The 23,503-nt window shown below is 59.3% G+C and overlaps 1 protein-coding gene and 1 long non-coding RNA gene across 3 annotated transcripts in view; both read left to right on the forward strand.

Moving 5' to 3' along the window:
- WFS1 (wolframin ER transmembrane glycoprotein) overlaps positions 1 to 21,640 on the forward strand; it is a 28,473-nt gene extending 6,833 nt beyond the window's left edge. For both annotated transcript variants that reach the window (XM_031437676.2, XM_031437682.2), the window contains 7 exons: positions 521 to 753; positions 10,049 to 10,131; positions 10,698 to 10,842; positions 11,815 to 11,985; positions 13,477 to 13,557; positions 14,533 to 14,681; positions 19,092 to 21,640. In XM_031437676.2, coding sequence (XP_031293536.2) covers positions 522 to 753; positions 10,049 to 10,131; positions 10,698 to 10,842; positions 11,815 to 11,985; positions 13,477 to 13,557; positions 14,533 to 14,681; positions 19,092 to 20,900 — 2,670 coding nt within the window. In that variant the 5' untranslated portion in view covers position 521 and the 3' untranslated portion in view covers positions 20,901 to 21,640. The remainder of the gene's footprint in view (positions 1 to 520; positions 754 to 10,048; positions 10,132 to 10,697; positions 10,843 to 11,814; positions 11,986 to 13,476; positions 13,558 to 14,532; positions 14,682 to 19,091) is intronic.
- Positions 14,692 to 16,330, forward strand: LOC135321829 (uncharacterized). The gene is made up of 2 exons (XR_010381960.1): positions 14,692 to 16,097; positions 16,194 to 16,330. It is a non-coding gene; the product is annotated as an uncharacterized LOC135321829 (long non-coding RNA).
- Positions 21,641 to 23,503: the final 1,863 nt, after the last annotated feature.

A 23,503-nucleotide genomic window follows, 5' to 3' on the forward strand; every position in this document is an offset into this window, starting at 1 on the left:
CCAGCCTCTGACTCCGCCTTCATGTGGCGGCTTCCTCTCGTGTTTGTGTGTGTTTCCTGCCTCTTCTTATAAGGACACCAGTGACTGTATTAGGGCCCACCATGATCCAGGATGATCTCATCTCTAGATCCTTAATTTCATCTGCAAAGACCCCCTTTTTAACCCAGCACAGCCAGGCACATGCCCAAGGCTCCCATGGGCCATCTCACTGAACCCTCACGGCATCCTGCTGTTCCCACTGCTCGGATGAGCACACCTGAGGTCCCGGTCCCTGATGAGGGGCCGGCTCCTGACTGTTGTGGGACCTGCCGAGCCAGCCAGCCTGGAGTGAGTGTCCTCCCTCGATTTCCTCATCTGTAAGATGGGGGTGTCCTCAAGGGGGCTGTTGTGAGGTCGAATGAGCTCACACAGAATGCTGGGCAGCCCCCACCCTGTTCTCTTTACCCAAAACCCGAGGCTGGAGCAGATGGGGCTTGGCTGGCCTCGTGTACGTCTGACCCTCGGCTTTTCTCGCCTGCAGGATGGCCGCCAGTGCCCCTCCTCCAAGCCCCCCCGGCCCCCAGCCGCCACTGCTGCCTCAGCCCCAGGTCCGCTCACGGCTCAATGCCACCACCTCAGTGGAGCAGGAGAGGAGTGGGGTGCCCCGAGCTCCCGGACCTCAAGTTGGACCTGGACCAGACGTGAGAGATACAGCTGCTGGGGCTGTGCCCCGGGCTTCGCATGCCAGGAGCCCGGAAAGAGTGGATGGAGCAGGTAAGGGGGCCCGGGAAGCCAGACTGTCCTCGCCTGGGGCTGGTCTGGAAGCCGGGTCCTGGCACGTAGTCCAGGCATCCCCACGAGGTTCCTCCTCTGGGGTGTCCCCCGCGGTCCAGGGCTCCCCCGCGCCACCCAGGCCTCTCAGGCCTCACCTCTCGGCACGCTTTGCTCTGAAGTTCACGAACTTGGGTTGCAGCAGATGTAGCATTTCCTCCTTATATTTGTAAGTAACGCACCAACTCCCTTCTACTCGTGGACACAGTGGGCATTACTGCACCAGGCACTGTGCGGCAGGATGAAGGCTTTCCCTCCCCCGGCTCGGGTCCCGCACAGCACTCAGGGCAGCCCACGTTGTCCCCTGCCCACTGTGGCCACTCCTCAGGGGCCATTCAGTCAGGCAGCTCTGCTTGGTCTGGGGGCCCCCATGTGGTCATGCCCCTCTGGGCCGGCTGCCAGCCTGGATGCTCCTGGGCCCAGGCCCTGTCTGTCCCTTACTGCCCTTTAGACCCAGCCTCCATCCCCAGACGGGGCTGCTAAGCACTGCCCCCACCCCAGCCCACTTCTGGGCCTCCTCAAGTTTCCACTCTATCCCAGGGGGCACCTCCCTGGGGCAGAGATGAGACAGTGTGGGGACCTGGGGGGGACAAGACAGCTGGTGATGGTGCTGGCTGCCTCGCTGATGCTGGGGCCAGGGCACCAGCATTTGGTCCCTCCTCTGTCCAGCTGCTGCTCACTGAGCATGGCCCTTTGCTGGCCCTGAGTGGCCATTGGCGGCACAAATGAGTCCAGACCTGCCCCCAGCAGGGCAGCACAGGGCCTGGGGTGCACAGAGGTGGCTCTGGGGCTGGGGCTGGGTAGGTGGGGACCTGCTTCTTGGGAAGAGATGATGCCTGAGCAAGAGTTAGCCTGGGAGGAGAGGACACAGCATGGGTGAGGGTCAGAGGGAAGAAACAGCCTCGCCCAGGGTGGGCTTGGGGTGGAGACAGCCCCCGACCCCCAGACCCCCAGGTGAGGGGCGGTGGAGAAGAAGGGAGGCTTGTGCGTCTGGCCTGCAGTTGAGCTACACCAGGAGGAGCCGGGGGCAGGCCTGGGCACCAGCTGTCACATGAGTCTTGTTTGAGGCTCCTTCGCACCTTAGGGGCTGTTGTCTGTCGGTAGAAATGCTGAAGCTTCGCTGTGAGTGTCATGGAGGCTCAAAAGGGTGGAGCGCAGGCCTCTGGCTGGGATGTTTGGAGAAAACATAGCTGATAAAAGCTATGCACTTGTTCTAAAGCACTGCTTTTTCTAATAATCTACCCAGTGCTTCTCAGTACATCTGCCTGAGTCTCAGAGCAGCCAGCCCTGGGAAGTAGGGACCTTGGCTCCGATTACAGGTGGAGTGATCAGAGCAGAGCCTGCCCGGGACCCCAGCATGGCTGGTGAGAGCCCGGTGGCTTCTCTCCGTGGGTCACCGCCCCCTCCCTGCGTGCCGAGACCATTCCACGCTCTGCACATCTGCCTCCCACTTGCCCACCCCACCTTTGCCGTGAGGGGAACCTCTGCCCAAAACACGCTGTCACCTCCTCCACCTGTTGAAATCCCACCTAGCTCTTAAGGCACTAGCACCTCCTAGACTTTCCGATCTCCTCGCACAGCAAGAAGTACACGGGCTGTTGTCACCTGATGCACACGCCCACACACACGCACACCCAATGGGAGCAGAAACTTCCAGAACAGTAGTGAGAGTCTCCATTCTCTTGCTTTTGTTTAAAAACAAATGCTGCTTGTGGGCAGTTAATGTGATTCTGTGACCTCCTGGGTCGAAGTCTGTAGTTTGAAAAGCGCTCACTGGTTTGGCCGCGGTGCTGGATCCCCGCTTGTCCCCATGCGGACTCCGGAGCATGTGTCTGCCTATTTATGTGTGTTTATTTATGAGTGTCTCGGCCCTGAAGTTGTGCAGGAAGGGCTCCTGGCTTGCCTGGTGGCCTTGAGCTGTGTGCCCTCGAGGGGGACAGGAGGCCTCGCCAAGCCCGTTTCTGTATCTATAAAGTGGGCGTGATCATACCAGCCAGGTGGGACCCACGTGCTGGGGACCTGTGCTCTGAGCGAGAGTGCGTCGGCCTTGGGGTCGGGAGGTGGTGCTGAGTCATGGCCCCTCTTCCTTAGGTGCCTGCCTGGTGGCGCAGACAGAGGGCCTGTGGCTAGAGCTGAGAGCTCCACATGCTTCATGAATGTCACCCAGCTTCCTGGACCCCCTAACCCGTTCCTTCCTTCCTTCCTTCTCAGACCTCCTCCTGGGGCGTCCACTTTGCACAGCAAGGCATCTGCCCAGTTTTATGGTCCCACTCAGTTGTCAGTGTCCGGTCTTAATGTCAGCTTGGGGCTGTGTATGTCTGGGAGGAGGGGCTTCATCAGATTTCTTCTCCCCCAGGAGGCTCATTGTGCTGCAGACTGCGTTTGTGTATGTGGGTGTGTGTGGGGTGCACCCCCATGGGACAGGATACCTGACCCTCTCCCATTTACAGGGGCTTCCTTTCCCCCAGGTGCTCTGTAGGAGTTAAGGAAGTCCCCGCCCCCACCCCACCTTCTCCAGCTCACCCAGCCTTGTCATTTTGTTTTTCCCTTGAGAAGCCAGCTGCCTGAGGCAGTTACCCGCTGCTCAGCCCCGGCCCTGCCCCACGCAGAGGCCCCAGACCTGTGATGGTGAGCACCCGGTGTGTACTGCCGAGTGTACTCCGGGCCTGGGGGCTTCACATGACCCCTACGGCAGCCCGAGAGAGGGGCTCTGTTCTTGTCCTCATTTAGAGGAGAGGAAGTGGAAGCACCGACTTGTCAAGTGGCCGGTACTGAGTGATGGACACGGGAGCCCCTCAGTCTCCTGTCCCACGCTGCCCCCCTCTCTCTCAGCGAAGCCGCGGGGACCTCTGAGCTCTGGATGAAGCAGGCCCAGCTCCCCTGCACAATCACACTGGACTAGTTCCCGATTTACCCCCAGAAACGCACCCCGCTGGGCTCTTCCAATCTTCACATCCTTCGAAGATCTCTGCTTTGTCTCCAAGGCCTCTGGGTAGGCCAGGGCCTGATCCGGAATCTCAGTCCAGGCACAAACACCCAGCAGCCACAGGGTGTGGGGACCAGGGCTGGGGACACACTTGGTTTCAATCTGGGTGATGCAGAACAGCCTTGGAGGACAGACCAAGTCAAGACTGCAGGTTTCAGATAAGAAGTGTCAGGAAACAGATGTGGTCTCTGTTTGGCTTCTGCTCCCAAGGGTTGGGGGCAGGGAGTGCTGAGTGAGTGCTGGGCCGGTTGGCAGCCTTGGGGTCCTGGCCCCTCAAGTCTGGGCCATGCCGTGTCACCTTCTCTGTGCTGTCACTGGTCACTGATGTGCACACAGCAAGCCCCATGGTGCCTCCCTGCACAGCTCCAAGAGCATCTACCTGGGGAGGGAGAAGGGGATTTTGGGGTAAGTTTTAATGGACTAACTCACCTGTCCATCTGGCAAAGGTATGGTGAGCATCGGTCAAATGCCCGTAGATAACAGCAGAGGAACATTAAATAGCACTTCCTGTGCGCAGTACCACCTGGGGTCCTTGTCTCCATTAGTTAAGTCACTTCTCCAGCATTCTTCAGCTGAGAAAGCCCAGAGGTAAAGGTTAAGTAGATGACCCCGGACCTCCAGCTGGTGAGGGGTGAAGTCAGGATTTGACCACAGACTGTGAGTCCGTGCTCGTCCATGGTGACGACTGCTCTCGACAGCAGTGACCACAGATGGAGGACTCACTGCACCCTGTGTCATGTGACCAGCACCCTGTGTCATGAGCAAAGCAGAGATGGCTGGTCCTGCAGGAGGTGAAGGCTCAGGCGAGGGAGAGACAGAAGTAAGCAGGTGCCGTGTCCTCGGGGACAAGCACTCTGCAGGGGCCACAGAGCACGGGGGTGCCCTCTCTGCTGACCTCGGTAGGTCACAGGGATCGCTGGCCCTCAGGACTGCCGAGTCTGCGAGGCTTCCAGCTGTGGGTGCCAGGATGGCACTCGCTTAGACAGCCTCAAGGTCAGGGACAGGGATGGTGGCTGGAACCCTTGGGTGGGGTGCAGCCTGCCCAGAAGGGTCCATGCCATTGTTGACCAAGGTCCTGCCCAGTGGCTGCAGGGGACACTGGGCATGGAAGGCAGAGTCCGCCTCCAGGAGGGAGATGCGGGTGGGCGAGTGAAGAGGAGCCTGCACGGTGCGGTTCATGCCGGGCAGAAGGGCTCTGAGGCTGATGGCCCTGGGCAGGGGTCGGACTCGGGGTCAAGAGGTTGGCCAGCCCAGTGGGGCCTCGAGGGTCAGGATAAGGAGAATGGGCATTCTTGGGAGCGTTAGAGGGTTTAAACCAGGGGAGCGGGCTAATCTTGGTTACATGGAGAGAACCCATGGGTGTCCAGGGGAGCTGAGGCCAGCGGGGAGGTGGGGTCCGGGGAAGAGGGCCCCAGGGAAGCTGGGCTGGCTCCAGGCCTCTGGCTGGAGCCACGGGGTAGTGAGGGGGCAGTTTTCCGGTGGGATTCAGAGCTGGACAGCAGGTGTGGGCGCCAAGGAGGGTCAGGAGAGGCTGTAGGAGCAGACGCAGTGCGCCGCGTCCCGCTGCCCTGGGGACAAGTCACAGCAGTAAACAACTCGGTTTCTCCTTGTCCAGTCAAGGTACCAGCTGTTGGTTTATGAAGTTTTTTACACACATGATTTCATCCTGACCCTGATTTAAGCCCTCGTCTGTCTGTGTGCCCTGCCCTTGCTCTGACCCTCTCACTCCAAGATGGCCTGTCCTGAGGACGGCCAGCAAGGCCGCGGAGGCTCCCTTGGGTCTGGTGTCTGCACAAGACCTTTGGAAACTTGGCATCATGCCCTTACCTTTCGCCTGCTCTTTGCATTCCAAGCCTTGGGCATCACCTCCAGGAAGCCGCTCCCATCGGGACTGATGACTCCTGGCACCCCCACAGCCTCTGAGCGGGCACTGTTGGAACGCGGTTATCCTCACCTGGCCCCTGGGTGGGCAGTGAGCACGGGGGTCCTGCTTCATTCAGCTTGTGCCCTCGGCTCCTGGCGTTCAGACTGGCTGGATCTGGTGCTCAGTAAACGTCTACTGAGTGAGTAATGAGGGGCGAGGTCCGTGCAGGGCCTGTGGGAAACATGGGCCTCCTGGCCAGGACCCCCACCTCAGAGCTAAGCCAGCCCCTGGAAGAGAGGAGGTGCAAGCAGTATCCTTCCTGTGTGTTCATGAGAGCCAGAGGCAGGCTCCCAAAGGCTAATGGGACACCCCCTTCTGCAAGGCAACCCCACCTCTCCTTGTACAGGACACCCCTGGGATACGGTGACCCCAGCCTGCTGTGTACAGGACACCCTTTGTGCAAGGCAGTCCCAGCTCATTGTGCATGGGACATCACCCCCCATAGGCAAGGTGACCCCAGGTCCCCGTGTGTGGGGCACCCCTCGGTGGGTGACCCAGCGCCCACAGCGATGAGGAGGACACATGGGATGCCCTTGGTTCCACATCACCTTTGCCTTCACTGCAGCCCCACATGGGGGGCGTCAGGAGGGGCCCGGGACTCTGGGAGGCTAAGGCCTTGTCCAGGGCCGGTGAGTGAGGGTGGAAGGACGGCAGCCCCGGAGACAGGAGCGCTGCGTCACTCACTCACTGCGTGTCTCAGATCGTGCTCTTCTTTCGTGAGCCTTTGGCACGCGTTCAACAATTTAAACAATGTGCTTTGGCAAATCTCGATCACAGCAGTTGTGTGAAAATGGAAGCCAACTTCTCTCCTGCTCCCAGCTGTCTCCAGGAGACCTTTGCATGCGATCGGAGCTGGTGGAGGCCCTGGGGCTGCAGGGAGGGGACACCTGAGGCTCCCCAGCCCGCGGCCCTTGTGTGGTCCTGATGAGTGGGAGCAAGACGTGCTCACCACCATTGTCCATTTCTACACCAAAGCTGCTCGGAGTAGGAAGGTGAGCTTGTTGGTTCGATCTCCAGGCCAAGCATGTGGTGTGTTGTAGGCTCTCTGCTAGGATTTGGGGAGACAGGTGAAAGTTGACGACTGTTCTCTTGTCACTTCCCTGTCCATTCATCCCTCTGTCTGTTCAGCGTTTGCTGAGCTGTGCCTGACATTGGGGGATGGAGATGGGTCAGACTTGCTGGACACAGATCACCTCCATAAAGGCTAGTGGAACCATGGTGGCAGATGCTGTACCAGGTTTCCAGCAAGATGGGTGTGCTGGGAAGAGGGGACAGCATCCTGGGGGCTCTCCTCCCATTCATGACAAGATGACGGTCATTTACTAGTTCAACGTGGTATATACAACTCTCTCAAATGTGTGGGATCCCTGGGAGATAAATAGGATAAAAGATGAGGGTGTGTGTGGTCCTCCATGGATTGACCGCCCAGGGCCACGCAGCTCTAATATTGCTGTTTTGTGATTGATGGGAAGACTTTAAAAAATGAGCTTGAGTCAGGACCCTCTCGGTTGCAAGTGGCACAGAAACCCGATGGAAACTGACATCCACAAAAACCAGGTTGCAGGGGACCTGTTCGTTCCGCATGTCTGTACAGCGAGGAGTATCCAGGGGCTCAGAGGGTGTGATCGGCAGTCTCCCCCAGCCCTACTTCCCCCGTGCCCTCACCCGCAGTGGGGTCTTCCCCTGGGGCGGCCCTCCAGGGCTCCAGGCTGGCATCAGCCAGGATCCAGCAGGAGGAAGAGGCTGGTTGCGCAGCAGTCCAGCACAAACCCCACCGTCCCGACTTGGGTCTGTGTCCATCTGTGACCAGGTGATGTGGTCAGGGAGATGCAGCTGGCTGGTGGGCCAGGTGGGCTTGCTGCCACCACCCTGCCACGTGGACGACCAAGAGTGGGGGACATCAGGTTAGGGTTAGGAAGAGGCCAGGAATGGGGGTCAGGCCTGCAGAGAACACGTGTGTTCCATGGTCCTCGGGGTCCACACTGATGCAGCCAGCTTCTGGCGGTGGTTGTTTGTTTGTTTGTTTGTTTTTTGCCACTGGGCAGTTAGCCTGATGAGCTTTGCCTTTGACCTGTGTGAAGGCTCGTCCTGAGATGGAAAAAGCCAGAACCCCCTGATTGGCCTGCAGCACGAGCTCAACATTTGCGTGGTTGTAGACATATTTGCATCAGTGCCAACTGGAAAGTGGAGTAATGAGGGCGGTGAGGTCCATGTTTCAAAGAGATTCTGTGTATTGGGAAGACGTCTTGAAATGCCAGGCTATGAATAACTTCTGTGAGAAATTAATCATGCGTAGAATAATCTTTTTAGCCAACAGATGTATGTTTGAATCTTCTATATTCTGATGTAATAAAGAAGACCTTGGGCTTGTGAATTCAATTAGTCAAGAAGAGAGTTGTGAACTTGTGAGAGGTGTCTGGTGTTGGGCTGGGAAGTGCAGCGTTGGTGAGCAGCGAAGCCTTGGGGTCAGCCCAGAGGTGGGACGCGTGGAGGGGAAAGGAAGGCACGCTGGAAATGCCAGCTCTGGACCAGGCCCTCAGTGCAGGGTGTCTTGCTTTTCATAAACCAGCCTATTGGGTGGATATTGACGATGGCCCTGAAAATGACTCTCGGGAGGTCACGCGGCTCTTTGATGCTGACGGTGATTTGCACGCGGCTCAGATTTCTCTCTGTACACACCCTCCTTCGCTGGGAGCCTGCCGGTCTCTTTAGTCTGAGCCCTTGGCCAGAAAGTGCATTCCAGGGGCTGAAGTGGGGGGTGACAGCAGCCAGAAGGGAGAACTGACCTTGATGACTCAGGAAGCACCAGGTCCAGGGCCAGGGGACTGGGTGGATGTTCTGGGCCCTGCAGCCATTGCTGGATGAGGTCCCTGGGACCTCAGCGAGGGAGCCCAGCTCTAACTCTGCAGGGAGAGGCATCTTGTTTGCAAGCATCCACCAAGAGGACCACATTGTAGGTGCCAGGGACCTGTGAGTCTCATGAAGGATGCTTTCTTTTGAGCCATCCCCAGCCTCTCCCCGCCACCTCCCGGACCCACTCCAAACTGGATGTGACCTCTCTACCTTGAATCTCCAAGGCTATGTCACCTTGGGCCCCTGCTCTGCTGCCTCCCGGGGTCCTTTGTGCCTAGGGACGTGCTCTGAGCCTGGCGGAGCTGATTCTGGGAAAGGCCTGGGTGAACGGGTGGGGAAGTCTGGTCATTGGGCAGTGTTACCGGGGACTGTTCTTGTTTCCCTGAATTCCACCTTCCGTTTCCAGAAACGGCTAGAGTGAGAGTCTGTTCATCCCTAATCAGCACCCGTTATGTGGTTGGCAATGTTCCAGCCGCATCCCCTGCGTCACTGCGAGGTATCCTGCCACATGCCAAGGCAGGGTATGGCGGAGAGCGGAGGCAAGGTGTGGTGTTGGGTATAGGCCCCTGGCTATTAGTTGCTTAAATCAAAGAAAGGGACTGGTAAAAAGTGATTAAAAAAAAAAACTATGTTGGCTGCCCACTGACAGAGAGGTGGCAGTGAAATTGATGAAGCTATGTGACGCTTTTGTGACTTAGGATAACTTTTTACAAAGTTACAAAGTAAAATGAGCACTAGCTGGAGGACGATTGGAGCTAGTCATTCACCTGAAGAACATATACCAGGAGAATGAATGAAATGATACGTGAAATGAAAAAATGCATCCACAGAGTTGTTTGTGGCACCGTTTTATAAAATTAGGGAGTGTGGGAATAACCTGAAGTTCCGATGGAGAAGAGAGGCCCAGAGCCTGAGTGTCCCCTCAGGGGGATTTCTGAGATGCTGAAATGGCCCTTTTCACTGCAGAGCAACATGGGAAATTGATTGTGATTCACTATTATCGATATATATGTGTATCAGAATGTGTGTACAGCCATCATGAGCTCCCAAAATCATGGGTGTGTAGACCACGATCTCTAAAAACATGAATTTGGTTTGCTTAATGGGGTGCTGGGGATTGGGTGCAAGTTCTCTCTTCAGGTCAAGGGCTTTCAAACTTGAGCCCTCGGATCTTCCTAGAGCCCCGTTCAAGCCTGAGCGCAGCTGCTCTGGCTGCCGTGAGCTGAGGGGGTGACAGCGGGGCTCGGGCCTGCGCTCCCTCGTCTGCCCTGCCCCTTCCACCCGGAGCTCTGAGCTGGAACCCGGCCCGGCAGCTCTGCCTCTGCAGCGTCGGAGGGTGGCGGGCGGCTTCCTGGTGCGTTCTCTCCGTGTCTCCTCTCGCGCTCCTGACCTGTTCTTGCTGTCCCTTCCCTTCTCGGACAAGCAACGAGGACCAGCTTGGTGACATTCCATCTGCTTGTTCTTCTGTGTTAAAGGACCCATGAAGGGAGGTGTAGAAACCCCCTTTGAAGAAGTCCTGGAGAAGGCTAAGGCTGGGGACGCCAAGGCGCAGACAGAGGTGAGGACCCATGTCCCCAGAGGCTCAGGCTGTGAGCCCGCATGGTGGGCTGGGAGAAGCCAGTGCCGGTGTGCAAGTGAGTGGGGAGTGGGGAGCTGGCCTGCCCTCACCTGCCCGGCGCCAGGCCCCGTTTGTGGTGTTTCCACGTTCCATTGGCTTTCCTCCCGCCGCCCTCTGCAGGGCACGTGTTCACCTTCCCCGTGCAGCCCGCACCTGATCTTGGGCATCACCCCCTCCAGCTCCGGCCCTGCTTCCTGCCCATCCTCCGCCCCCGTCTCATCAGTCCCGGGGTGGGGAGTCCCCACACCCCCTCAGGTCTTGTGAGGAGCCAGCGCCCTGAGGGTCCAGCAGGGCCCAGCCTAGTGCAGGTGCCCAGTGGGGCTACGGTCCCTCCACCCTTCCTCTTGGCCTGGGTGACCAAGGGGGCGAGAGGAAGGGGCTGGCCCGGGAGCTCTGGGCGGAGACGGGGATGGAGCCCGAGGTTGCCAGGCTGCGGGGAGCAGGTCGGGGCAGGATGTGGAGTAGGGGGCTGCTGCAGTGCACGGCATGACGGCCGCCCCCTGCAGGTGGGGAAACACTACCTGCAGCTTGCCGGCGACGGGGACGAAGAGGTCAACAACTGCACTGCCGTGGACTGGCTGACCCTCGCCGCCAAGCAGGGCCGGCGCGAGGCCGTCAAGCTTCTCCGCCGGTGCCTGGCGGACAGAAGAGGTGGGTCGTGAGGCTTGGCGGGGTGTCCGAGGGATGCCGTGCTGCTTGCCGGGCTGACAGCTAGAACAGCACCAGGAGAGCCTAACGCTGGTGACGCCAGTGGCTGAGAGAGGAGTATGGTTTCTGTTTAGCCAGGAGCTTTGTCATTTAGGCATTTTGGAGTATTACAGGATATTTAGGAAACAAAGCCATTTTCATCCTCTTTAACTTGTGTTGGTGTCTACAAGGAGATGCCTTCTGGGTTCTAATCCAAATTGAACAACAGAGTCAGTTGGGGTCAGCTTTTCCCTGGTCTAGTTGGAGAACATGACAGTGAGCTGAGGTCAGAGTGGAATTTTCTGAACTGACTTTCCATCCAGTCTGAGCAGAGCAGCTGGGGACTGTAGGCCAGTGAAGGTCCTCTCAGACTGACACTCGCTGGGTTTGGGGGAAAGTGAGGTGTAGCCTGGCCACACATGGATGCCTTAGGAGGGCCGGGGCCGGGGCTGTGGACTCAGGGATGTCGTGATCTTGCCGCCAGCCGCTCACTGCAAGACTGACCAGGGTTCAAGACCGGCTCAACCTCTTTGACTCTGTTGCCTTGGCAAGCCAGACCACCCCTGTGTGCCTCAGTTTCTCCATCTGTAAGATGGGGACCACAGTACCTACTCCAGAGGGTCCTTGGTGGGGTGAAATGGGGAGGAGGGGGGGGAGTGAGCCAGGAAGTTGGGAAGGCACTGCCCAGCGCCTGCCCACCATGGCATCTGCTGGAAGGCTGGGCCAGGCCTCCAACCCGAGAGTGGGCACTGGCAGGGACTTTGGCCAGATGCCCTTTCAGTCAGATGTTTGTTTCTGTCCTGGTGACAAAGGTTCCTGCAGAGCCGCCCGCGGGAGTCCCTTCTCAAGCCCCCCAGGCAGAGCTGCCGGGGCTGGGGCATCCCTGCCGGCTCCCAGGTGGGCAGGATGAGGCCTCTGACACCCCCTGTCTCTCAGGCATCACCTCCGAGAATGAGCAGGAGGTGAAGCAGCTTTCCTCCGAGACCGACCTGGAGCGGGCCGTGCGCAAGGCAGCCCTCGTCATGTACTGGAAACTCAATCCCAAGAAGAAAAAGCAGGTGGCCGTGTCGGAGCTGCTGGAGAACGTGGGGCAGGTCAACGAGCATGGTAGGGCCTTTCCGTGGGACCTGCTGCCCCTGGGGACCTCCTGGGCTTCTCTGTCAAAATTCTGGGGGCTTCCCTTTGGGAGCTGAAGTGGGGGCTCAGGGACCTCCTTGTGGGCACCTCACAGGTCTCCCCCAAAGCCAGGGAGGGTCCTTTCTGGGAATCCTCCTGTTCTTGGGGTCCCCTCCCTGAGCCGTGCCCTGAGTGCCGGCTCAGTCCCCGATCTGGGCGCCCAGTGGCCCCTCCTGCTTTGGTTCTACCTTGATTTGCTCTACCCCGTGGGGTTTCCTCCCCTCCTGCCCACAGGCCTTCCGTCCAAAGGTTTCCTGCTCCTCCTGAGGGGATAGAGTTGGGGAGAGTGAGCAGTGCGGCTGGGACCTGGGTCCCCAAATCCCCTAGAGCCTCCCCAAGGCAGGCCTCATCTCCCGCCTCCACAGTCTTTCCCCCGCTACCGCCCTCCCGCCTCCTTCTTGCCTGATTTTCTGAAAAGAGCTTGGGCAGCAGCCGGAGGGACAGATGGGGCAGAAGAGGGGGCGTCCCTGACTGGGTGTGGCCTCTCCTTTCCCCATCCCCACTGACTTTTGCCTTTTCATCACCTTGCGGAGCACCTGCCCCCGGCTCTTCAGAGAGTGACTGCCCGGGGCTCCACCCCGCCCTCTCCTGCCCACAGGGGTGGATGCGCTGGGGCTGGGCCACGCCAACACATCAGAGAAGACTGCGGGGTGGGCCCCTCTGCCCCCTTCTGGGGATCTCAGGGCAGGACTCTTGTCTAACCTGCTCCTCTGGGGATGAGCAGAGGTGGCCGTGGCGCCTGGGGCTCAGGGGACAGTGCCCCTGAGAGGCATGCTTGACATGGCAGTTCCAGGGGCCCCATGTGGAGCCCCACCCCCTCCTGCTGCCTCTGCCCCCGACTGGGCAGCTGGGCTGGGCTTCTGTGGCGGCTCTCAGTCACTGCACCCCTCCCCTCTGTTGTCACCGTCTGCCTTCTGATCCAGCTCCTGCCTTGGTGACTAGTGTAAGAAGAGCCTGGTGAATGCCTCCCCCATTGGGGGTGGGGGGGGGTTTTGACAGGAGGGCAGAATGCTTCAGTCCTGGCTCAGTGTTTACCCACTGGACCGACTCGTGCATCAGGGCTGGGGACACTGGGGAGGGCCTGACCCTTGGCCCTGGGGACCTATGTCTAGTCCAGGGGAAAACCATGCCAAGGGACAATGCCAGCAAAGGTGTGTGGGGACAGGTTACACTGACCAGGGAGCTCAGTGAGTCCAGTGCTCAGGTTGTGTTCATAGCTGGGTCGGGCTGTGCCCTGCGGGGCTTGAGTCACCCTCGGAGGTGGAGACCTTGCACTGACCCCGAGGCCTGCATGGAGGCCCTACACCCAGCAAGCCCCAGAGCTCAGGGATGATCCAGGGGCTGTGGGCCAGTTTCTGAGGGGCTGCAGGGAATGGGGACAGTCAGTCTGCCTTGATTCTTGATCCACTCTTTCCCCTGCAGATGGAGGGGTGCAGCCTGGCCCCGTCCCCAAGTCAGTGCAGAAGCAGCGGCGGGTGCTGGAGCGCCTGGTCAGCAGTGAATGTGAGTACGGCTGCCAGCCCGCACCTGCGGCACCTCTGGCCATGCTGTCACCCCCACCACCCTGGCACTGTATCTGCCCCCACCTGCCAAGCCCAGGCCTAGGCCTGGGTCCACAGTGGCCACTGCATCCCGGGTGTGTCCTTGACTCCTCTTCCAATCCCCCTCTTCCACGCCCTGCCCCTCCCCCGGTGCTCGCTGTGCTCGACAGTGGTGCTGTTGCCATGGTTTGCTTGCTGTCTTCCATGATCAGCTAGTCGTCGTGTCCCCAGCACCTGAAACACAGCCCCCACCCCCCAAAGAAAACCCACCCCAGGGGCCTCAGAAAATAGAGCAAGCGTGGCAGGGCCAGGCCTGTGATCATGGTGTTGATCGCTTACCGCACCTCCCGGGCACCCCGCTGCCAGCCTGGGGGCGGCTTCGATGTGGCCGCGCTCTGGCCGAGCATCCAGCCTTGTTTGAGGTGACCCCCACCCCAGACTGGGAGCCAGACTTGGGCACCCACTGGATTTGTTCACCCATTCCAAGCACTTCCTGGCGCTTAGGCATGTGCCCTCGGAGAATAGGTGTTGACTGGAGGGGTTAGTAGGTGGCTGGGCTGTGTCACCAGCACTGTGAGGGAGCCAGGACCGAGGGGAGAGGGTGTCAGAGGGGTGCTGGCGGTGAAGGCGGCTGAAGGGGCCGCATTGGAGCCAGGATCAGGCAGACACTAGGCTTGAAGAGCCAGGGGGGCGGGCGGACGCGTCAGGGGAGGGGTGCCACATCACCAAGGTGAGGAGGTGACTCGGCAGGCCTGTCTGCCTCTCCCCACAGCCGTCCAGGCCCAGAGAGGGGTTTGCTCTCTCGAGCTCGCACTGAGCTCCCTCCTCTCTGAGGCCGAGTCTGGCCCCAGCCGCTGGCGCCGCCTTGCGCGTCCTTGCGGGCTGATGGTGTGCTCACGGCTTCCCAGACCCTGTGCTGTTCTCTTTGGTGCTTTAGCCAAGAGCCACATAGCGCTGGACGACTTCGTGGAGATCACCAAGAAGTACGCCAGGGGCATCATCCCCACCGACCTGTTCCTGCAGGACGACGATGACGATGATGAGCTGGCGGGCAAGAGCCCTGAGGACCTGCCCCTGCGCCTGAAGGTGAGCGGCCCACGGCGCCGCACCCACCTGCCCCCTCCGCGCCCTGGCGCTTCCCGGGAAGCTGCGGGTGGGGACTTGCCCAGCACCCAAGCCTCTGGGACTGTGTAGCTGTCTCTGGGAGGCCTGTCCTGCGAGGATAGTCCCTGTAACTGCGTCAGGGCGTGTCCTCCTGAAGGGGAACCTTTTACACACACTCAGGCTCCGACACCAAGGGCGCTGTCGGTGGCGGGCTCAGTGGTGACAGACGAGCAGGGCACCCTCTTGTCTTTGGCTGCAAAATGCCAGGCACTGGAGGCCAACTTTCACTTAGCCTTTGTCATTTTGAAAAATTACCCGTTTGCGGCACAGAATGGAGGTCATTTTCTCAAAGATGCCTTTTCCCAAAAGCAGAGTTCTTGTGTTGAGGAGGCTCCTGCAGTGGTGCTTGTCCAGGTGTGCAGGAGCTCGGGGAGCGAGACAGGTGTGGTGTGGAGACAGTGGCGGGGAGGTGACTGTGGGCCGACCTGGCGGAAGGGGGCACATTTGGCACCAGCGTGGGCCCGTGAGCAGCAGCGGACGATGAGGGGTGTCCAGACATGTGCCGACAGCCAGGAGTGGCAGCTCGTGCCCCTGGTGTGACAGCTTTTGTTTTCCTGCTCGTGAGGTTGTGACATGTACAGACATACAATGTGGCCATCCTGCCCACTCGCCGGACTTCCCCCAGTTCGGCTCATGGGGTGGAATTAGCTGTGTCCATATCTCGCTTTGCAGAGGACATGAGGACTTAACAGAAATCTGGCTACCAACCCTAGACGGGTCCATCGCCACGGGTGGCCAAGAGGGCCCCTGCCGGCACAAGGGCCTCTGAGCAGGTGAAGCGTCACGGAGCCCCTGCCGTTAGTCACCCAGGAAGCCGTCGGGTTCTGTGATGCTCAGCTGACCAGCAACGTGTGTGAAGTGCTGTGGGCATGGCAGTGGGCTGCGGGGGTGGGTCAGGGTCGGCGTGGCGACGGGAAGTGGGCTGACGAGTCCCATCCCAGAGGCAGCGCAGTGTAAGCGGCAGGCTGGGGCCTGGGCGTGGAGGCTCCGTCCACGTCCCGGGTGTGGGGGAGCAGACTTGGAAGCCAGTGCCGCGGAGATTCCACAGCCCTGGGTGTGGAGGCCACATGGAGGACCGGCGAGCTGGGTGAGAGTCCCTGAGGGCAGGTTACGTGTCCAGGGTGAAGGGTCTGAGGTGCAGGGTCAGGGTGGCCGGGGAGCTCGACCAGGGGAGCCGTGGCTCTTACTGAAGGTCCGCGCGGAGGCGGGCCTGGGCTCAGTGGGCTCGTGCCACTAGTTTCCAGATTAACAGAGAGAAGGGCAAGGTGGAGCGCTTGCTGTGGTTCCTGCCAGAGAGGAGCTGCTCCCCAGATGCCAGTCAGGGTCACAGGTGAACGGGTAAGCGGGAGAAGACCCCTGGGCAGGCGGTCCCCGCCTGGGCGTCCTCGTGGGCGTTGTCCCTGCGTCATTACTAACGATAGTTGCTTTCAACAGTATCCGGCTTCGGACAGCAAGTTGTGTCACTCTGCTTACTGGTGACAGCTCCGTGCTGTAAGATACCCAGCGTCTGTTTTGGGAAAAAGATTTAAAGTGTTCCGACAAGAAATAAACAAGGCTCTTTCTTTCCCGTTTTTGAGTCTGTCAGAGCATTTTAATTCCTTTACAATTTGTCCCATTTTGCCTTTTGCGAAAGAGGATGAATCATAGATGCCTCCTGAAATGAAAAGCTGTTCTGGCCTGTAATTGCCCCAGAGGAACGAGAAAGGGACATGCCTGGGGAGGCCCCCTGCTCAGAAGAGGAAGCGCCAGATGCCCCTCTGAGCTCACGCGGCCCACAGGCTGTTCCAGGCTCCGGGCCGCCCCTCCTCGAGCCTTTCAGGTCAACTGAAGCACTCAGATAAATTCAGGAATATTTTAAAATCATAACAGTTTTTACATTAAATCATTGAAAGTCCAGCACATGAGCATTCGCTGAGCTCTGAGCCAAGGCTAGTTGAGGTTAAATTTCCTCGACCCGCCCAGTTGGCGGCAATCTCTTTGGTCAGTGGCTCAGGTGTGACAGGCTGTTTTCGAGGTTTCTCACATCAGCGGAGCGCCTGGTGACCTCAGCACTGGGCAGGGTACCCTGTACTGGCCACTCCTGAGCTGTCTCCCTACTCGTTTTTTTAAAAAATTTCTATTCTCCTCAAAGAAGAGTTCATTTTAATTTGTTGAGACTTTCTCTACGGAAAAGGTTTTTAGTCTCACAGTTTGGTGGGGCCCCAAGAAGGTGGACCTGGGTAGAAGCTACAGGGGACAGAGTTGGGACCTTAAAAGGAGAGAAGTCCTTGGTCATAGTGGCCCAGGCACCTCACTGTGGAGCAGAGGCCAGCACCATGGACATCAGGTTCTAGAAGCTTCGTTGTCTTTTAAAGGTCCTTCAACCATGTGATTGTGTGGCTCTGTGGGGGGAAAAATAGTGTGAATGGTTTTGAGGATTAGGACAGGATTTCAGATTCATTTCGAGGTGCTGGCTACTTGGGCACCCGCAGGCCAGCTCCCCCGAAGCCGCCGGCACCGGCTGTGCACGGAGAGAGTGATGGTGAGACTAGCATTTCTCCTTTGAACCTTCTTCCAGTTAGCGAGGGCCCCTCCACAGGGACTAGCCGAGCAGGCCGAGCCTGACGCCCAGGCGGGCTCTTTTGCTTCCTGGCTGGGTGTCTGCTTTGTGCCCAAGGGCCCCTCCCAGAGGCAGCCTGGAGCAGGGTCTTTCCGCAGATGCTGGTTTGCTCTCTGGCATGTGTCAGAAATCCCCACCACGGCTCCCTTGACGGTGACTGACATTCCAGACGGGGTGAGCGCTGAGTGGGCTCCCAGGAAAGCTGGCCCCAGCGAGCTGGGGGAGCCGTTAGCCGGTTTACTCATTTGTTCATTTTCTTCCTTGTCTTAAAACGGAGGCTAAGTGGAGCGTCACGGACACGTAAGGAGGAACGCGGCGCTTCGTACAGACGTGGCTGTCTGTAGACGTGCGCGCGCGTGCACACATTTTTAAACATTTCCGTTTCCTCTGTGAGCCTGGATCCCTCTCATCTGTGGAGAACTCACTCTCCCTGTTGCTCCCGGGTGTTCTGGTCACCTTGAGATGCCAGCCGAGGCTCTTAGGCAGATGTCCCTGGGTTGTGCTCACCCAGGATCCCTGCTCCTCCTCGGCCCTCAGGTGGGCTGGGCAGAGAGAGAGGGAGCCTGTGCCTGGGGCGCGGACGGAGGCAGTGCTGCCCACCTGACCTGGGCGCTGGCGGGCGCTCCATCACGTAGCCCCAGGGGTGGGCTCTGGGCGTGCAGCCAGGCTTCCCTGCCCCCGTGAGTGGGTGGTCTCTTCGAGGACCTACTCCTTGGAGTGGTCTGGTCCAGGCCCTGCCTCTCTGGACCCCTGCCCTCCTCCATGCCGAGCCGCGTGAGGACTGTCCACGGCACTTTTCTCTTTCTGGCCCTCCAGCGTCTCTCCTGTCTCCCCTCAGCCCTGGTGGGGCTGAAACCTCAGGGGAGTCTGCTCAGAGAACCAGCCAGGTGTAGGGACCACCCTAGATGGCAGAACCACCCCCTTTCCTGCCCAAGGCTGCTCCCTGACTCACCTCCCCCATGGCCCCTCTTTCTGTTGTGGAAAAGGCCGAGGGTTTCTGCTGCCCTTTGCATTGGGTGCCTATTCAGGGAGTGGGACCCAAGGCACAGACTGGGGCTGCCTTTGAATGTGGCTTTGTGCACCGTGTGTCCATTCTGAACAGTCTCGGGTGTGCAGGGTGGGTGATGTGGGTGGCTACTGTCAACCCCCTGCCACAGTGAAAACATCACAGCCGAACCATTTCCATTCACAATGGCGCCGAACTCTCTTTTCTGGAGTCCCCACTCCCACTGCCGCTCCCGGGATGGTCAGAGCCCAGGGCAGGCTTGTAAAGAAGTGGTTCCTCCCCCCCTTGGGGGATGGGTGGCCGAGGCTGGGGAGGTGAAGTCCTCACTGCAGGAGTGGCTGAGACACAAGCAGCCCAGAGCTCTGTCTGCTCTGCAAGTGTGAGGGGGAGGGTAGAGGGAGCCAGGTGGGCCCCAAGATCTCACAGAGGAGTCTGGAAACCCTGGCAAAAGGCCAGGAGTCAGGCACTGGCGGAAGGGAGGGGGAGGGACCCACAGGACTGGGAGGATGGACTTGAGGGAGGGTTCCTGCGGACCACGTGGAACTGTACCACCCAGAGACGGCGTTGCAGGTGGAAGGACCGGGAGGATCAAGGGCTGGGAAAACTGCAGGTGAGTTGTTCACCTGGCCCAGAGCCGGGGAGGTTGACGGGGCTGTGACAGGACAGGGGTGGGGCTCCCACCCTGGCCGGGTCCCGACACCCTGCCTTCGTCTCCCCCCTCCTCTAGGTGGTCAAGTACCCCTTGCACGCCATCATGGAGCTCAAGGAGTACCTGATCGACGTGGCGTCCCGGGCAGGCATGCACTGGCTGTCCACCATCGTGCCCACCCACCACATCAACGCCCTCGTCTTCTTCTTCATCATCAGCAACCTGACCATCGACTTCTTTGCCTTCTTCGTGCCGCTGGTCGTCTTCTACCTGTCCTTCGTCTCCATGGTCATCTGTACCCTCAAGGTTTTCCAGGACAGCAAGGCCTGGGAGAGCTTCCGCGCCCTCACCAGCCTGCTACTGCGCTTCGAGCCCAACCTGGATGTGGAGCAGGCCGAGGTGAACTTCGGCTGGAACCACCTGGAGCCCTACGTGCACTTCCTGCTGTCCGTCTTCTTCGTCATCTTCTCCTTCCCTGTTGCCAGCAAGGACTGCGTGCCCTGCTCGGAGCTGGCCGTCGTGTCTGTCTTCTTCACTGTCACCAGCTACATGAGCCTGAGCACCTCCGCTGAGCCCTACACCCGGAGGGCCCTGGTGACCGAGGTGGCAGCTGGCCTGCTCTCCCTCCTGCCCTCCTTGCCCGTTGACTGGCACTACCTGAAGCTCCTGGGCCAGACCCTGGTCACCGTGCCCATCGGCCACTTCGTCATCCTGAACGTCAGCGTGCCCTGCCTGCTGTACGTCTACCTGCTCTACCTGTTCTTCCGCATGGCCCAGCTGCGGGGCTTCAAGGGCACCTACTGCTACCTGGTCCCCTACCTGGTCTGCTTCATGTGGTGCGAGCTCTCCGTGGTCATCCTGCTCGAGTCCACTGGCCTGGGGCTGGTGCGCGCGTCCGTCGGCTACTTCCTCTTCCTCTTTGCTCTCCCCGTGCTGGTGGCCGGCCTGGCCCTGATGGGCGTGGTGCAGTTCGCCCGCTGGTTTGTGTCCCTGGAGCTCACCAAGATTGCGGTGGCCATGGCGGTCTGCAGCGTCCCCCTGCTGTTCCGCTGGTGGACCAGGGCCAACTTCTCCGTGGTGGCGACGGTCAAGTCCCTGACGCGGAGCTCCATCGTCAAGCTCATCCTGGTGTGGATCACGGCCATCGTGCTCTTCTGCTGGTTCTACGTGTACCGCTCGGAGGGCATGAAGGTCTACAACTCCACGCTGACCTGGCAGCAGTACGGCTTCCTGTGCGGGCCGCGGGCCTGGAAGGAGACCAACATGGCCCGCACCCAGATCCTGTGCAGCCACCTGGAGGGCCACAGGGTCACGTGGACCGGCCGCTTCAAGTACGTCCGCGTGACGGAGATCGACAACAGCGCCGAGTCGGCCATCAACATGCTCCCGTTCTTCGTGGGCGACTGGATGCGCTGCCTCTATGGCGAGGCCTACCCCGCCTGCAGCCCCAGCGGCGCCTCCACGGCTGAGGAGGAGCTCTGCCGCCTCAAGCTCCTGGCCAAGCACCCCTGCCACATCAAGAAGTTCGACCGGTACAAGTTCGAGATCACGGTGGGCATGCCCTACCGCAGCGCCAACGGCACCCGCAGCCCCGAGGAGGACGACGTCACCAAGGACATCGTGCTGCGGGCCAGCAGCGAGTTCAAGGACGTGCTCCTCAGCCTGCGCCAGGGCAGCCTCATCGAGTTCAGCACCGTCCTGGAGGGCCGCCTGGGCAGCAAGTGGCCAGTCTTCGAGCTCAAGGCCATCAGCTGCCTCAACTGCATGGCGCAGCTGTCGCCGGCCCGGCGGCACGTCAAGGTCGAGCAGGACTGGCGCAGCACGGTGCACGGCGCCCTCAAGTTCGCCTTCGACTTCTTCTTCTTCCCCTTCCTGTCGGCTGCGTGAGGACGCGTCCCGCTGCAGGCGCGTCGGTGCATGTGGCCTCCAGGACCCCCTCGTGTGGCCCGCCTGCAACACTAACCACTGTGTGTGTGCGTGTGTGTGTGTGCGTGTGTGTGTGCAAACGCAGGGCTGCGGGGACCTTTCGTGTGTAGTCTGCTCACGCCTCCGTAGACGGGCTGACCACTTTAGCTCTGTCCACCCTGCGCCGCGTGGTTGGAGGTTGCATGCACAGCCTCGACCCGCAGTCCTAACCTCCGGTGCGCCGCTGGGGTGCCAAGCTGGACCAGGTTCCTGTGCCCGAAAAGCGCTTTACAGCCGACGTCTCCTCCACCTCCATGCATGCCGCGGCCCCTCGTTTACTTCTGTTTGGGTTTGTTTTTTAAAGAACCAAGAGTGCTGCTGTGTATACTCCACCGTAACATTTCTTATTTATTTGGTCACTGCTAAGCCTTGACAGCTGTTTGCCGGTCCCGGGGGCCGTGCAGAGCTGCCCTGCTCCGTCCTGTGGCCAGGGCCCCGCCTGAGCCCGATACTGGAGGCTGGCAGAAGCCGTGAGCTCTGCGTCCCATAGCCTGCCTGCCTCCCGGCTCCCCATCTGGTGGGTGGCGGGTGAGCTTGTGAGGGTATCACTTGAAGGCACCTGGGGGTCCCTTCCCAGTTCTCAGCAAAGTTTGGCCATGTTCAGGAGGAGGGAACAGGAAGTCAAGGTCCTGAAGCAGCTGAAATAAAAACCTTTGCCGGAATCCACTGTCCTTTTCTTTTTTCTTTATTTAGAAGTCTTTTCTGGTTGTGCCTGAGAATCAACAGGTGTCTGAATTAAGTACAATTGCAGTTTGAGCCACAGGAGCGGAGCTGACGTTCTCGGTGAACAGCCCGGCGCCACGAGGCCAGGGCCCCTGCGGTGGCCGCGCCACCACCCAGCTGGTCCCTCGTGTCTTACGAGCTGCGTAGCACACACGGTGATGATTATTTGTGAAACTCAAAGCACTGCAGAAAGGGCACGTCCATGGTTATTCATGGTTGGGTAGCAGCCACCCTGTACGGCAGTGCGTTTGTGAAACCGCCTCCTGTGACGGACGACATCAGCCGTCTAGAGGGACGAGCAGCTTGGGGTCCTGCAGCAAACTCAGTGCCCTTCGGTGGGGCGTGCAGCTGTCTGGGCCCCTCGCGCCTTTGGCTCCCTAGTGCCCCTGCCCCGTGTGGGTCCACTGCTTTGCTGGGGTCAGGAAACCTGGAGTCATTCACGTATTCTTTCCAGGGTTTGGAGACCTTGAGCTGATGGTTCGGGATGTGGCTGCCTCCCTCTTACGAGGACTCTTACCTGGTGCAGCTGCCTCCCTGCGCCATTAACTCTTCCTATTTTATCCTTCTGCCCAGAAGCCCCGTCCCACCACCCCTTTGTGTTGAGAAGTGCTCAGGAGGGCAGCGCCCCTCTGGGCAGTGTGTTTGCTCCTGGGTTTCTTCCCCATAATGAGAGGAGGTTAAAGGTCAGCCCCACCCCCCAATCTGAGCTGGAGACTGTGGGAGGCCCTGAGATGTGTTCACAGTTCAGCTTCACCTCCCAGACTGCACACTGTTTGTCCCGAGGGCAGGGAGGCCGCTGGCTTTCTGAGTGAACACAGATGACCTCATTTGCTCCTCACCCTGCAGGAGGGAGGTACTGTCAACCCTGATCCACAGAAAACAGGTTCGGGAGGAGGTCACACTGGGTGTGACCAGCAGAGCCAGGATTAGATGGAGATCTGCCCATCCCCTGTCCCCTGGGCCATGCTGTTACTCGGCACCCCAGCAGGGCCACCCCCTTGGAGCAGAGGGCAGTGCGGTCTCATGAGGATTGCCCCAGGCTGGTCATTCAGCACCTGTCCCTGGGCCCCAGTGTCCCAATCTGTAAAATGGTAAGTCTTGACTAGATCAGTGGTTTCATAACTACTTAGCACCGAAACCCTTTTTCAAAAGCTAAATGTGGTATGAAACTCCACAGTGAAAAGAGGGTTATTTGTCACCTCGGGTGCAACATACACAGCAGATGACAGGAGGCCAACTGGCTGGTCTGACTCCCTCCTCGAGGCCTCCCCAGCGGGTGACCTCGGGCAGATTCACGCTGTCCAGACCTCAGCTGCCTCTTCTGTAAACGGGGCTATGATAGGGCCTGCCCTGGTGGTGGTTTTAGGATTAAAGTAGTTAATTTTATTGCCAGGTGGTCAGAATAGTGCCAGGCACCAGTAAGTGCTCAGTAAACATTTGCGAATTTTAAAAATGTTGTTAAACTTTCATGGAACTTTGGAACCAGTTAAGAACCTCCATACAGGCCTCACCAGAGGCACGGCCTCGCCAGCTTCTTCAAACCTCACCCTTGGTGGAAATAACCATGTTTTCTGATCAGAGCTGATCCGAGTGGCTTAATCCCAACCGCGGGCCTGGTGTCCTGACACTCTGTCTATACTGCCTTCCCCGCCACCACACACCCCAGGACACTCGGTCCTGCCTTTCTCCCTGCAGCATGGGTTTAATTCCTCCCAGCCACCCGCCCAGAAAAGGTTGGCTAACGTGTGTGACGTACTGTCTAAAACAGTCCTTATTTAACTTAACTAATGAGCTTTGAATGG

The sequence above is a fragment of the Camelus dromedarius genome, chromosome 1 (assembly GCF_036321535.1).
Source record: "Camelus dromedarius isolate mCamDro1 chromosome 1, mCamDro1.pat, whole genome shotgun sequence".
Lineage (NCBI taxonomy): Eukaryota > Metazoa > Chordata > Mammalia > Artiodactyla > Camelidae > Camelus > Camelus dromedarius.